Source organism: Eptesicus fuscus, chromosome 5 (assembly GCF_027574615.1).
Source record: "Eptesicus fuscus isolate TK198812 chromosome 5, DD_ASM_mEF_20220401, whole genome shotgun sequence".
Taxonomy (NCBI): domain Eukaryota; kingdom Metazoa; phylum Chordata; class Mammalia; order Chiroptera; family Vespertilionidae; genus Eptesicus; species Eptesicus fuscus.
The window spans coordinates 75294664-75307456 of NC_072477.1; the positions used below are offsets into that span (position 1 = coordinate 75294664).

Below are 12793 nucleotides of genomic sequence, written 5' to 3' on the forward strand. Positions count from 1 at the left end.
GATCAGCCTGCAACAGCCACAAAATACCTGAAGTTCTCTTGATGATTATTGTTCATATTTGTTGAGAAGGTTCTCAAAGAACCACAGATATAGTCTAATTAACTGTCCAAAGTTGGATTTATGTAGGAGGAGGAATTCCTGAGAGGAAATCCTGGTTGCTGTGACTCACCTGAAGGAATCTTCAGATTGGGATCAACTGAGCAACCCAATAACCCCTCTAGAAGCTGCATGAGGTGTGGTCTGCTGATCGTATTGCATCACCTAAAATGGAATCTAGGTGACCCCAGAGAGGTTCCTGCAGGAAGGTGGTCACAAGGTGTCCTTGAATACTTCAGTTGGCTTTCTGCACTTCCTTAAGATTATGATGTTGGTGACATCTCTGTAATCCCATGGCATTTCTCAACTGACAAAGAAGTCTTCTAAGGTCTAAGTAGCCCCTCTCCCAAAATGTGAGGGTATTATCAATATCGAGGACAATACCATTGTCCATTCCATTGAATAAGGGCCGGTGACTGTGAAGTCACATTTTGTGAAGTGTCTATGCTATGCAAGCCCCCTCCCATGGTTTATGTCACTTGGAGAAGAGAATGTGAGAGTTGGGCAGGGATGGGGTAGGAAAGGGGCATGGTGCAGGCATAATGAGACAGAGTAATAATGGTGCTCAGATTCCTCTACAGTTTATTGTTACAGCAGAAGTTGTGGGAGACAGGAGAGCACCCTCCACACATAACACACTGTGGTCAGAGCCCCAAGGTAGCCCTTCCCACCCCTATGCCAAGCCCCAAGCAGCCCTGCCCTGGCTTGGCCCTCTCCCCCTCCCCCTCCCACTCTAGACACACACTGTCTAGACAGCTACCAAAGTTAGTGGAGCCAGTGGCCCCAGGCCCCTTCCTATTGCCCAGCTCCAATCCTTCCCTCAAATTTGTTCATTGCCTATCACCTCCCAGTCTAACTTCCATTCACACACCGGATGTTTCTATCACATCCTGAGGACCACTAACCCACCAGCAAGCCTCCCTGACACATTCATTTAGGCCCATAGCCTTCAGAGATCTGAAGGGTTAATGAGAAGCCATACCCACTTTGGTGAATGGAGACCCAGCACCAAGTCCCTTACCCTTACAATGGTATGAGTAGGGAGAGTCTGGGGCAGGCACCATGGACATCTACAATGACCACTTATCCCTCATCTACGGACACCTAAATTAGGGAGAGGGGGACGTATGCCCTCTCCACCTTAACAACAGAATGAGGGAGAAGGATCATTTAGGGGTCTGAGTCTCTAAGCGATATTAGGACAGCTCTCCCAGGAGCTGAGGGGTATCACAGGTTAGAGGTCAAAGTTAGGGTAGCAATCAAAGATCAAGGTCATCTCCCCACATGATCTGCCCATCTTCCCTTGCTCACTCTGGCCCAGTGTTCTACACACCTCCCAGGTTAATGCTGGGGGAGGTGAGGCTGGGTCCCACACCAGGGCAATAAGGGCCATTCAACAGGAGACCTCCATGGTGTGCCCTGGGGGCCCTGAAGGGAGAGTCCCAGACTCGCTGCTCTGGGACAAGGTTCGAGCGCGGGACCGGCTGCCATCAATGGATGCCGCACTGGTCAGGGAAGCTGTGCGAGATCGGGACAGGCGAGTCATGCAGGATGAGGCCACTGTGGAGACAGAAGGATAAAGAGGCAGTCAGAGAGGAGGAGGGGAAGAGGGGCTGGCAACTCATCGTGGGGTGTGAGAGTTACAAATGGGGCCAGGGGTCAATGAGCTTGATTTGGCAGATGGTGTTAAGTCCAGGAATCAGCCTAAATGGTTCCTCCCCTCAGTGGCCATCCCTCATCCTTGCAGCAATCCCTTGTCCTCATGATAGCCTCAGACCCCCATACTCACTGTAGCCCATGCCTTGCAGGAAGTACTTGAAGGCCTCGGTCAGCTTGCCTGGCTGAGGAAGGAAGATGAGAAGAGGGAGATAGTGATGTGAGGTTATGAGCTGAGCAAGAGCCCAAGGCCATGGCAGATTGGGGATGGGATGTGTGGCAACGGGTATATATAGTTCAGTGACACTAATATCCCATTCCCCGGATGGCTGGGGATACTCACCTGAGTCAGCTGGGGCTGACCTCCGGAGTCGGCCATCTATTCGGGAGAGAGCCCCCAGAAAAAGTGATACACACATGAATAAAGTGAGCTAGCCAGGAGATAGAAAGGATCTCTCTTCCCTGCTTCCCGACTCTAGGCCCTTAGGGTTGTTTGTTTGTTGGTTTGTTTGTTTGTTTGTTTGTTTTACTTCATCCACCCCACTTACTCTAGGCAGGACCCTGGAGGCCTAGAAGCTGAATCTAGGATTCAGGATATACAGCTCTGGACAGGGGGGCCAGGAGTCAGGCTGCGCATGGAGTAGGATTACTAACCTTGAGGAAAGAAGTCTGGGTGGGGTCCAGTTTTGAATTACATTCCACCTGGAGTGAGTAGGAAGCTGAATGAGTGAGGTCACACTCCCTGTGGTCCCGCCCATCCAAGGGAACCTAAGACCCAATCCCCAGTTGCTTTCCTACCAGCCCCTACCCAATTCCTTCTTAAAAGGAATCAACTTCTTATGCACCAAAGTTGCTCTTTGTGTCCCAAACAGAGCTTGCGTCCTGGCAAGATAAACCTCTTACCACCATCCTAAGACTCCAACCCTCCCTCACCCAAGCCCACATTCCCTACTGACCACTGCATCTTCATGTGGTGCCTGGTCTCCAACCACCAGCATTACAGGGCACCTAGAGGAAAGGGTCGGGGAGGAGGTGATGAGCCCCTGGTACTCACTCACCCACCTCTTCCCAAAGAGCAGCCAGAAAATGTCTGGCTCCAAAGAGGAAGCAGCCTTCTAATCCCTACCACCCCACCAAGAGGATTCAAAGGAAAAAGACCTAGACTGCAAGCATGTCAAACTCTGACTGCAAGTCTGACATGCTTGACCTAGAGGGTGGTGGTTTGCTAAATGGGATGAGGTGGAAAATAACAAGAAAACTCCCTGGCAAAGGACCCTCCTTCTAAAGGATACAAGCACCTAGGGAAGATCTAGGGAGAGACAAAGCTGTATCACTTAAAGCCGTGGTCGGCAAACTGTGGCTCGAGAGCCACATGCGGCTCTTTGGCCCCTTGAGTGTGGCTCTTCCACAAAATACCACGGCCTGGGTGAGTCTATTTTGAAGAAGTGGCGTCAGAAGAAGTTCAAGTTTAAAAAATCTGGCTCTCAAAAGAAATTTCAATCGTTGTACTGTTGATATTTGGCTCTGTTGACTAATGAGTTTGCCGACCACTGAGCTAAAGTCTTACTTGAGCCGAAACCGGTTTGGCTCAGTGGATAGAGCGTCAGTCTGCGGACTGAAAGGTCCCAGGTTCGATTCCGGTCGGGGGCATGTACATTGGTTGCGGGCACATCCCCATCCCCGGTGGGAGGTGTGCAGGAGGCAGCTGGTCGATGTTTCTCTCTCATCGATGTTTCTAGCTCTCTATCCCTCTTCCTTCCTCTCTGTGGAAAATCAATAAAATATATTTAAAAAAATAAAAAAATAAAAAAAAATAAAGTCTTACTTGAGGGTGATATCACCTCCACGCTCAAAGTTCAGGTCTCGGCGGCTAGAAAGGGGTAAAAAGAGGAGTAGGAATTTTAGGCAGGCAATACTATCTGTCTAGAATAAGTTATCTCTCCCATATGGAAACTATCTTCCTCCCAAAAACTAGAGTCAAATATTGGTGTTTAAAGTGGGAACCAAAGGGGAAGGTGGTAGGCTGGCCTCAAGTACAATCCCTATAGCCCCCAGGTCCCTGGTCAGAGGGTAATGAAGGGGGAGGAAAGGCACAAGGACAGATCATCAGCAACTGGGAATCAAAACTTTCAAGGGAAGTAAAGAGGAGAAAGGGGGAGAGGCAGTGCCTCACAATTCTTCTCACTGGGACTGTCCTTCAGTTGTCCCAGTTGCACACCAAATCCCGTCCTCCTTGCACACGGTGTACTTTCCAGACTTCCCTCTTCTCTCTGCCTCCTCATCACCCCCAGTCACTGCTTCTAAATTGTTTTCACACACACACACACACACACACACACACACACACACACACACACACACCACACTGTCACTCACTTGTTGTAGCTGTTCCAATACAGTTCAATGTTCTCTAGGTTGGGTGCATGTGTAATGATATTTCTATACTTTTGTATCAACTCAGAATTTCCTGACAGCTCTTCCTGAAGGAAAGAAGAGGGAGAAAAATTAGGGTTGGGAAGAGAAGCCAACAGTTACCCGATGCAAAAAGTCAAGCCTTTTTCCCTTCCCAGATCCTGTCCCAGTTAAGAAAGTCACCCCAAGCATCCAACTCTCTGCTGGTCCCCTCTTTTCCCTCCATCTCCACAGCCACTTACCTGGCTGAAAAGATGTCCAAGTATCATCTCCGGAATGGAAGAGGTGAGGCCTGTTAGCTGTGAGGAAAGGCATGTGAGAAAGCTCAGAACATTATGGGGAGACTCAGGCAAGTGACACACTTCTTTCTTGCTCTATGTCCCCCTCCTTGAAGTTCACAGGCCAATCAGTTATACTGGGAGAGCCTAACTGGACCCATGCAAGGGAACCCCCACCCTAGCTCAGCACACAGACCATTCCAAACCTTGTGGGCTGCCCAGTCCATCCAACCCTTGGCATTGGGATCGATGTTGATGAGGACAAGTCCCTCGACTGTATCCTGGTGATTAAGCTGAAGGGCAGCAGAAGGAAGGGAAATCAGAGGCAGGGCATGGTCTCATCCCCTCCCCAAGTTCTACCCACTCTTAGGCTCCCATGGGGCCTCCCTCCCCACCCTCAGACCCATGTCCTCCTGCCAAATACACAATAGCAAACAACACTCTCTTAATCAGCCTACCATGGGCCTTGGCCCTGCCTTTCCCTTATCTGGGGGCTTTTAGTTCTTACAGCATATCGCGACAAGATGTAGGCTCCAGCTCCAACACCAACTCCAATTATTGAGGAGAAACTGTGAAAGGGAAATGTGTGTCTACTTGGTGTCTGAAACTTTGGCTCTCTAAACACCTTACCCTCTGTCCTAAGGCCACAGGCATAGAGGACAGAAGGGACCTGGCAAGGAACTAAAAACTGACACTGGTAGTCAATGTAGGTCCCAGAAGTCTTTCCCCAGCTCCCTCTTGGAGAGCTAGTGTCTTGAAAAGAAACACTGGGGCAGGCACCATCTGCCAACCGGCCAGACCCAGGTTTCCTAAGTAGATCTTTGTCCATTATCAATTTTCAGAAGCTAGTTCAACTTGTTCTGTTTTAATTCCTACTTCCTCTATAGGAATGAGAAGAAGGGAATTGAAGCAAGATATAAAAATAAGATACAACTTCAGTGAACAACAGGAAAAATGGGGTTAAAGAGAGACAAAAATGTGAACCAGAGCCGTCTGGGGCCCTGGTGTCCAGGAAGGGCCAAGGACAGCCCAGGAGCGCACACCAAGGAGGCCTCACCTGGCGTTCTCCTCCTTCTCCCACTCTCCCTCACACACAGGGCTCCCAGTTCCCAGGTGTGTGTATAGAGGAGGGGGAGTGGGAGGAACAGAGACAGGTCTAGCTGGTTCCTCAGGGATTATGTCACCCCTTCCTCTTCCTGTCCAGCTTTCTGGTCCCTCCTCAGCCTGAGGCAGGGCCTCAGAGAGCTCCTTCCTTTTTCTTTCCTCCATCCATTGGGGCTACTCAGCTGACTCAAGCCCGTTTTCCAAACCCACGCTTCTTCCTCTCAACAATCAGACTGGGAACATGGAGGAGACCTTTCTTTATATCTAGGCTAGAAACCAAAACTCTCCCAGCAACCACGGTGGACATAGGAGTTCTCAGGGCCATGTTGTGCTGGAAAGAGAAATCTGGCCGGAGGGATCCCCAGGCTTCTCACTTTAAGTACTGCAGGATGCAAGGGATGGTGTCTGCAAGCTGGTCCAGAGACGGGTACTGATATCTGGGGAAGAGAGGAATGTTAGTGTTTTAACAGGAAAATATCAACCTGCCCCCACCGCCCCCATCTCAGGGTGTCCTCTCCCAGAATCACCACCGCCCTCCCTTTACTCCTCCCCTGGTCCAATCTTCCCCACACCTGCCCTGTGCCTCACAATCTGATGAGGAGGGAGGGAGTTCATTCTCACCCCACAGGGTACACAGGAGCCCCCTCTTCCATCCCAGGGGCATCCACATGAACCCGCACGAAGTTCTGAATAATTTCCTGCATGTCCCCGGATTGAAACAGCGGCTGGAAGCAAGATTTATCTAAAGAGAATCCCCAACACCCCAACAACAGAATCAGACAGGGAACAGTGTCCCCAAGTCAAAACCCACCCTCTTCCAGGCCACAGTCAGACTAGAAGAGAACTTCTTCACATGCCCCATGGTCCCTTCCTGCCCATGAAGACCTTTCCCCTCGCACTGGGATTTACCCTCCCCGCCTCCTCGGCCTCCTCCCAGAAAGAAGTGGGAGGAGAAGTGAAGGTCCTTACAGTTGAGTCCCACATCATGGTAGGTGAGTATCGCTGGGCGTTTGGGTTTGGGGGTGCCATAGACAGTAAAAGTGACAGAGCCATAAGGTGTCTCCACCGAGTGAGTCTGCAAGAAAACAGATCACCGTCAGCTAGGAGTTAGGCTGAGAGGAAAAGAGGCAGGAGACCTCCACAAAAGTTGGGGAACTGGCATGGGGGAGGGGCAGAGAGAGGTGAAGGGAACAAACTATTGGAAATAGGGTGGAAAGAAATTTAATGTAGGTAAATATAACGGTGGGGATGATTTTTGAGGGTGGAGAAGAATAAGGAATGATTGGAAAGCATCAAGGAACACTGAGAAGGGAGAATAAGGGGAGGAAGGGGAGAGTTGGGGATGGGCAAGGAATGGATTGGAAGGAAAGGTAGCAAAGAGGAGAGCCAAGTAGGAGGGCCTTTCTTTCCTCCCACCCTGGAACTGCCCCCAGCTGTTACCTGCCCCCGGTCCAGGAGGATTCTGGCAGCTAACTCAGCCTCCTGGAGAGAGACACGCACAGACAGATCCACACAGAAACACACAGCCATGTAGAGTGGATAAACAGGTGGACAGACAGACACAGAGAAAGAGAGGTAGGTAAAGAGACCAAAGAGAGAAAGAGATGACAAAAAGAGACATGGAGAGGATTAAGATTAGTATAGTGACATGACAAAGGCCTGGACTCCCAATTGTGGTGTATGGGGAGAGAAACATGGGGAGTGGCAGAGAAAGTACGAGTGTGGATTAGAATGAGATTATGGATTTGGAAAGGCAGGAGATGTGAGGGCTGCTTGGAGGTCTGGAATTTGGGCCTAGGAGTCGTAGGGTCTCTAATAACCTTGGCCATCTCAGGTGTCTGCCCTGGTAACAGCGGTCTCTCCTCCGTGATCTGCACCTCCTGCAGCTCCGTCATGGTGGCCTGGCAGGGTGAGGAAACACCAAGACTGGGGAGGTTGCCTCCACACCCTCCCATCTCCTCTAATACCTTCTTCCTCTCTCAGAACAGGGCAGTGCAGGGTGCAGGCCCCCAGGAGCTGATGACTCCAGGACACAGAGCGCCTCTCCTGCCCCAGCTCCATGCCCAGGCCACTTCTCTTCAGACTGCATCCCCACTGCTCCCCTCAACACCCACACCTTGAGACACACACACACCCCTTTCCTATCCTGGATGGAAATACCAGCTGTGGGGCCGCAGGACAGCTCAGGTTTCCCAGGTTATATTTAGGGGCCACCCCATACTCCCAACTAGGTAGGGAGTGAAACTAGTGGCTCCGTAACTGGCTACTCCAAAGATACTAAGGGACAGGTAGAGAGAGTTCACAACTAACTGTGACCTTCAACTACAGCCCCAATGTCAGCAGCTCAAAAGGAAAGGGGCTAAAAATGACCTGAGTAGCATGGCCAAGAGGGAGGGGGGCGGGGGAGCGGACAAGAAAAGGGGGACAAGGGACATCTGTGTCCAACTGACCGCATGTCTCCCTTCCTCCCAAGACTCTCTCTCCTTTCCCACTGTGAATAAATGAACAGACGTTCAATATTTGGGGCGGGTGAGGAGCAGAGCAGCCGCAGACCGGCACAGTGAAGAGCCTGCAGCCTGGGGGTGGGGTCACTTACTGAGTTCCTATTGGCTGGATGCAGTGGGGTTAGGGGTCAGGGTTCTCACTGCTCCTGGCTCTGGGGTCTGAGAAAACAAGGCAATGGGGTGAACGACAAGGGAGACGGGCAAACCCTGGCTCTTCAAGGGACATAAAACCTCAGCCAAGACTTAGATTCCCTGGGTCACCAATCTCCCCAAGTCCCTAAACCGTCCCCAATTTTCTACCCCTGAGTCCAGCGAACGTTTTCTCTAGGTTTCAACTAGAATCAATGCAGGCTGGAGGGCCGGCGGGGCAGCACAGATACCAGCCCCGGCCAGGGGCAGGAGAGAAGGAAGTGCTGATGTGGAGGAAGGCGCGTGGCTTGTGTCAGAGCCTGGATTCTCGTCCCGGCTCTGCCGCTACCCGTGTGACCTTGGCCCAATCAGTGCTACTGGCCTCGATTTCCTATTTGCAAGCTAAAAGTAGGAACCAGGGGAGCCCCAGGGTTTTTGACAGCTCGCGAGTGATGTGAGGACGGCAGAGCATGACTGTTCCCCTCCGCCATTTAAAAGAAGAACTTGAAAAGCCCTGTGCCTTAGCGTCTCTCCTCCATCCAGCCTCGGCGTGGGTCCCACGAGTGGAGAAAGGCGAGGAAGGCGGTCCCACCATCTCCTCCCAGCCTCCCCCGACCGACGACCCCGAAAGGGCCGGGCGCCAGCTGGGAGGACAGCTAGGAGGGGCGGGATTGGCCGGGCCCAGCACCCAGGACCTGCCCTACGAGTTCCTGGGCTGCCCTTCCTCGCGGAGACAGACAGCCGCGCGCGGAGTGCCCTGGACCCTGGGCACCACCTCGCGCACGTCCCACACACGCCCTGCCTCGCCGAGCCTCCGCCTTTGTGCGCAGCAGCCCAGCCCCGCCGCCCGGAGGGCCCGACCCGCAGACGGTCGGCTCCCGGGGATCGAGATCGGGCCGCCCACCGCCCCGCAGGCGCCAGCCTGGCCGGGGAGCCCCTCGCCTGCCCCTCCCCCTACCTGCTGCAGCCAGGGCCGCTTCCACCTTCACTTGCCTTTGACTCTCCAGCCCTCCAGGGCTCCGGCTCCCCACAGACCCGCCCCCGGCCCGCCCCAGCCCGCCCACGGGCCGTCAGCTCCCCGCAGACCCGCCCCCAGACCCCCCAGTAAACACGCCCCCCTTACCCCGCCCCAGACTGTTGGCAGCTCGGGAGGGGCATTGCCGGGATCGAAGGGGAACTCTAAGGGAAGCAAACTGGGTGTTTCCGGGCTAAGCTCGCGCTCCCCACCGCAGCCCCCCGCAACCAGGCGGCGGCGGGGTGTGTGGGGATCCCTGAATCCTGCGGGGAATTCCCACGCCCGCCCCGAACACCATCCTCACCCGTGACCTGGATCTGCCTATCGCACTGTGGCTCCGCCCTTCGCCCCCAGACTCAGCGATGGGGACTGGTAGGGGGAGACAACTCAGGGTGCTGACACCCCACGATTTCGACTCCGCCCGCCGCACGCGGAGAGCCTAGTTGAGGAAGGAGGAGGTGGGCGGGGACCGCCGCAGAAGAGGAGGGGGTCTCGCCCGCTGGGAGGGGCAGGTGTGTCGGCACCGGCTGAGGATGGGGGCGTCAGGAGCGTGGAAGGCCCGCTCCGGGGTGCCCAAGGTCCCGGTACCTCCTCTCTCTGCTGAGCGCCCCGACGCCTGCTGTCCGGCTGCTCCCTGAGAAGTTGGAAAACAAGTCGGGGAAGGGGGGTAGGGAATGCGGGGGGCCGCTATAAATAGAGAGCGATCACAAGAGGGGGGAAGAGGATGGCCCAACGGAGACTCCCGGGTCAAGGCCCCGAGGGGGGGGGGGGCGGAGGAGGGGCCAGGGACCCCCAGGAGCTCTGACTCTTGGGTAAACAGGCGCGGGGGCGGAGTCAACTCTGCGGGGGTGGAGTGGGGGCTTGGGGAGGACGCCGTGTCCCGGGCTGGGACCCAAGAGACCCTGTGGCTTCGGCACTCACCCCTCCTAGTCCAGCCCGGAGAAGGAGGGCGAGCCCAGCTGGGCCGACTGAATCGCAGTGCCTAGGCGACGGTTTCTCAGGGGCTGCAGCGTCTCCCAGGGCTTGGGTAGGTTTGCTGTCCTAGACTCCTCTCCTGCCCAGCTCTCCCACAGCTAGACGCACCCTCCCTGTGCCCTTAAAAGGAAGAACACCTAGAATGGGGTACTTATGTGGCTAAGAGAATTCGAAGTTGTCAAAAGGAAACTTGATTGAACTTCTTCCCACCTGCACCCCTTTTAGCTCCCCTCCTCCCAGAGAGCCCACCCCATCCTCTCCTTTAGCCCGGTTCCTCAGTTGCCTTTTCGGGGGCTGGGCGCTAGGCCAGTTGGGGAACAATAGCCAAAGGAACTGAAGCTGCCAACTGCAACACCAGCACAGAATGCCCCCGCCCCCAAGACCCCCAAATTGCCCTACCCCCTCCTGCCTGGGAACCACCCCCTCAACCCCTTTTACCACCCACAACCCCCCTCCCATCCGAGGACCATCAATGCCCCTTTCATCCCCACTTGGCAGGGTCTGTTGGAAAAAAGGAGGGGCCAAGAGGGAGGAGGTGACCCAGAGTAGAACTGGTCAAAATAAAACCCAGCTTTCAACTACCCAAAATCTAAGGAACCCCCCTATATTCCCTAGTTGAAGCACCAAGTTTTCCTTTATTCCCTTCCCCCACTAACTTCAGAACTATTTCCCCACAAACTGGCACAGAAACTGGGCACCCTGGCTCCTCGCCTAGTCCCCTCTCCCCAGTTTAACACTCGCCTGGACAAGGAAAACCTGCTGGAATTAGGGTCATACATAAAGATGCCTAGGACAGGAGGTAAATCTTACCAGCCCTACTGGACGTAGGAGGAAGAACGTCTAGAATGAGAACTTTTGCTTGCTGGCTTCTCTCCTGTGTCTAAAGTAGTCTTACTTGGATTGGGGGAGGGAAGGACCTGGAGGTTCCAGCATCTAAATTCAGCCCTGGGTCAGGATGACTCAGGGGGAACCTGATAAGGGGCCTACCCAGGGGTGTGGGGCCTGCCTGAGGTGGGAAATTTCCACTGGGATCTGTTTACTTCCTAGGCCTTAGGGGTCTCAACCTGCTGCATACAGAAATGAGGCCGCTTCTGCCCTAAGAGAGGGTTCCTCTCTGACAGGGCAGTTCCCAGCCCAGCCCTGGTGTAAGTGGCCCAACAAGGATAACAGCTCTCTCTAACTTCCTTCTCTTGGGCCAGAAGCAGCTTCAAACTGTACCTTCAACTAAGTGACAGTTTTAAGTACCTACTATGTGCAAGCCACTGGATGGATGGAATGCAAAGAAGTGTGAAGTCTAGTCATACCCTCTCTAGAAGCTTATACTGAAATAGTTGAGAGATAAAGATAGAAAAAGTTTGCCCGGCCGGCATGGCTCAATGGTTGAGCATCGACCTATGAACCAAGAGGTCACAGTTTGGTATGCCTGGGTTGTGGGTTCACCTTCAGTGGGGGGCATGCAGGAGGCAGCCAATCAGTGATTCTCTCTCATCAATGATGTTTCTCTCTCTCTCTCTCCCTCTCTCCCTTCCTCTCTGAAATCAATAAAATATTTTTAATAGAAAAAGGTTAAAATATATATAAAATTAATTATTTAAACAATAAGTCCTATGGCAGTAGTTTCTCACCCTTCTCAAGTGGGAGATCAGAGATTTCCATTCCCACATGATGGTGGTAGTATCCCCTGATGGAAAGAAACCATGAATTCAGTAAAAATTCAAGTGAGTTTGTACAATATTCTAATAATCACAACATCTTTTTATATAGTAACTAGAGGCCTGGTGCACGAATTTGGGGCGGACTGATCAGGTGGGCCGGCGGGGGGGGGGGGGGTGGGCAGTGGCTGGTCGGTGGGCTGGCCCCACCCCCTGGTCAAACTGCTAGTTGAACTCCCTGTAGAGGGGATAATTTGCATATTAGCCTTTTATTATATAGGACTAGAGGCCCGGTGCACAAATTCGTGCACAGGTGGGGTCTGGCTGGCCCACTCCAATTGGGCCATCAAGCCAGGCCAGCCAGAGGGAGGGGCCATGGGAGGTTGGCTGGCCGGCACCACACCCTGATGGGGGAGAGGAGGAATCAGGATGGGAGCCTGACCTGGCAGGGGTGGTACCTGTAGAAGACCCACTGAGTTGGAGCTGAGAATGGGCCCCAGGCTTCCCAGGGAGGATGGCTTCAGCAAGGGAACAGAAACCACCAGAAGGCTCTGCAAACAGGCTCTGAGCTCCCTTTGGCCAGGCAGACTCAGAGCTGGTATCTCTGTGTGTACATTAGACACAGCCCGGCACTCGCCTTTGTCTGTTGGTCAAATCCATTGCATCGAAAAACTTGCTCCCCTTCTTCTCTTTGGGCCCTTACAATAAATACAGGCCAATTGGAAGATGCAGGCCCCAGTGGCAGAGCCAGGCCCCACAATCACAAGGAATTTAGGCCTAAGACAACTGGGTAGCAATCACCACAGAACAGAACACACTGTTTTAGAGTCTTAATTCTCCCCTAAAATGTGCCCAGCTGCTCTCTTTAGCTGGGATAGACTGAACTAAGGAACCAAAGACCAAGTTTCCTTTGAGGTGGGATCCATCAGGAGCCGGCTGGTGGCAAGGCCCCTCACAGGTGGCTGCCTTCCC

The 12793-nt window shown here is 53.4% G+C and overlaps 1 protein-coding gene across 9 annotated transcripts; it reads right to left on the reverse strand.

Annotated features, from left to right (window-relative positions):
- Positions 1–661: 661 nt before the first annotated feature.
- Positions 662–10273, reverse strand: NDRG2 (NDRG family member 2). 9 transcript variants are annotated; one of them, XM_054716404.1, is made up of 18 exons: positions 10116–10273; positions 9783–9828; positions 8143–8209; positions 7367–7447; positions 6987–7028; positions 6516–6621; positions 6168–6288; positions 5921–5983; positions 4951–5011; positions 4649–4735; positions 4407–4463; positions 4129–4232; positions 3578–3622; positions 2709–2760; positions 2407–2454; positions 2096–2131; positions 1886–1937; positions 662–1656 (listed from the first exon to the last, which is right to left on the reverse strand). In XM_054716404.1, exons 4-18 carry the CDS (start codon positions 7439–7441, stop codon positions 1490–1492), a joined length of 1116 nt encoding a protein of 371 aa, XP_054572379.1. In that variant the 5' UTR covers positions 7442–7447; positions 8143–8209; positions 9783–9828; positions 10116–10273; the 3' UTR covers positions 662–1489. The 9 variants fall into 9 exon arrangements, with proteins under 9 accessions (XP_054572379.1, XP_027992553.1, XP_027992555.1 ...); XM_028136752.2 differs by lacking the exon at positions 10116–10273 and having other exon boundaries at positions 9783–9858; XM_028136754.2 differs by lacking the exons at positions 9783–9828; positions 10116–10273 and adding an exon at positions 9303–9442.
- Positions 10274–12793: the final 2520 nt, after the last annotated feature.

What these genes read in the sequence shown, in the direction of transcription:
- NDRG2 (XM_054716404.1), bottom strand. Translation starts at nt 7,441, where the DNA reads ATGACGGAGCTGCAGGAGGTGCAGATCACGGAGGAGAGACCGCTGTTA. An exon ending in CCATGATGTGGGACTCAACT is followed by an intron (nt 6,289 to 6,515) that starts GTAAGGACCTTC and finishes GATTCTCTTTAG; the next exon opens with ATAAATCTTGCTTCCAGCCG. An exon ending in GCTCCTGTGTACCCTGTGGG is followed by an intron (nt 5,984 to 6,167) that starts GTGAGAATGAAC and finishes TCTCTTCCCCAG; the next exon opens with ATATCAGTACCCGTCTCTGG.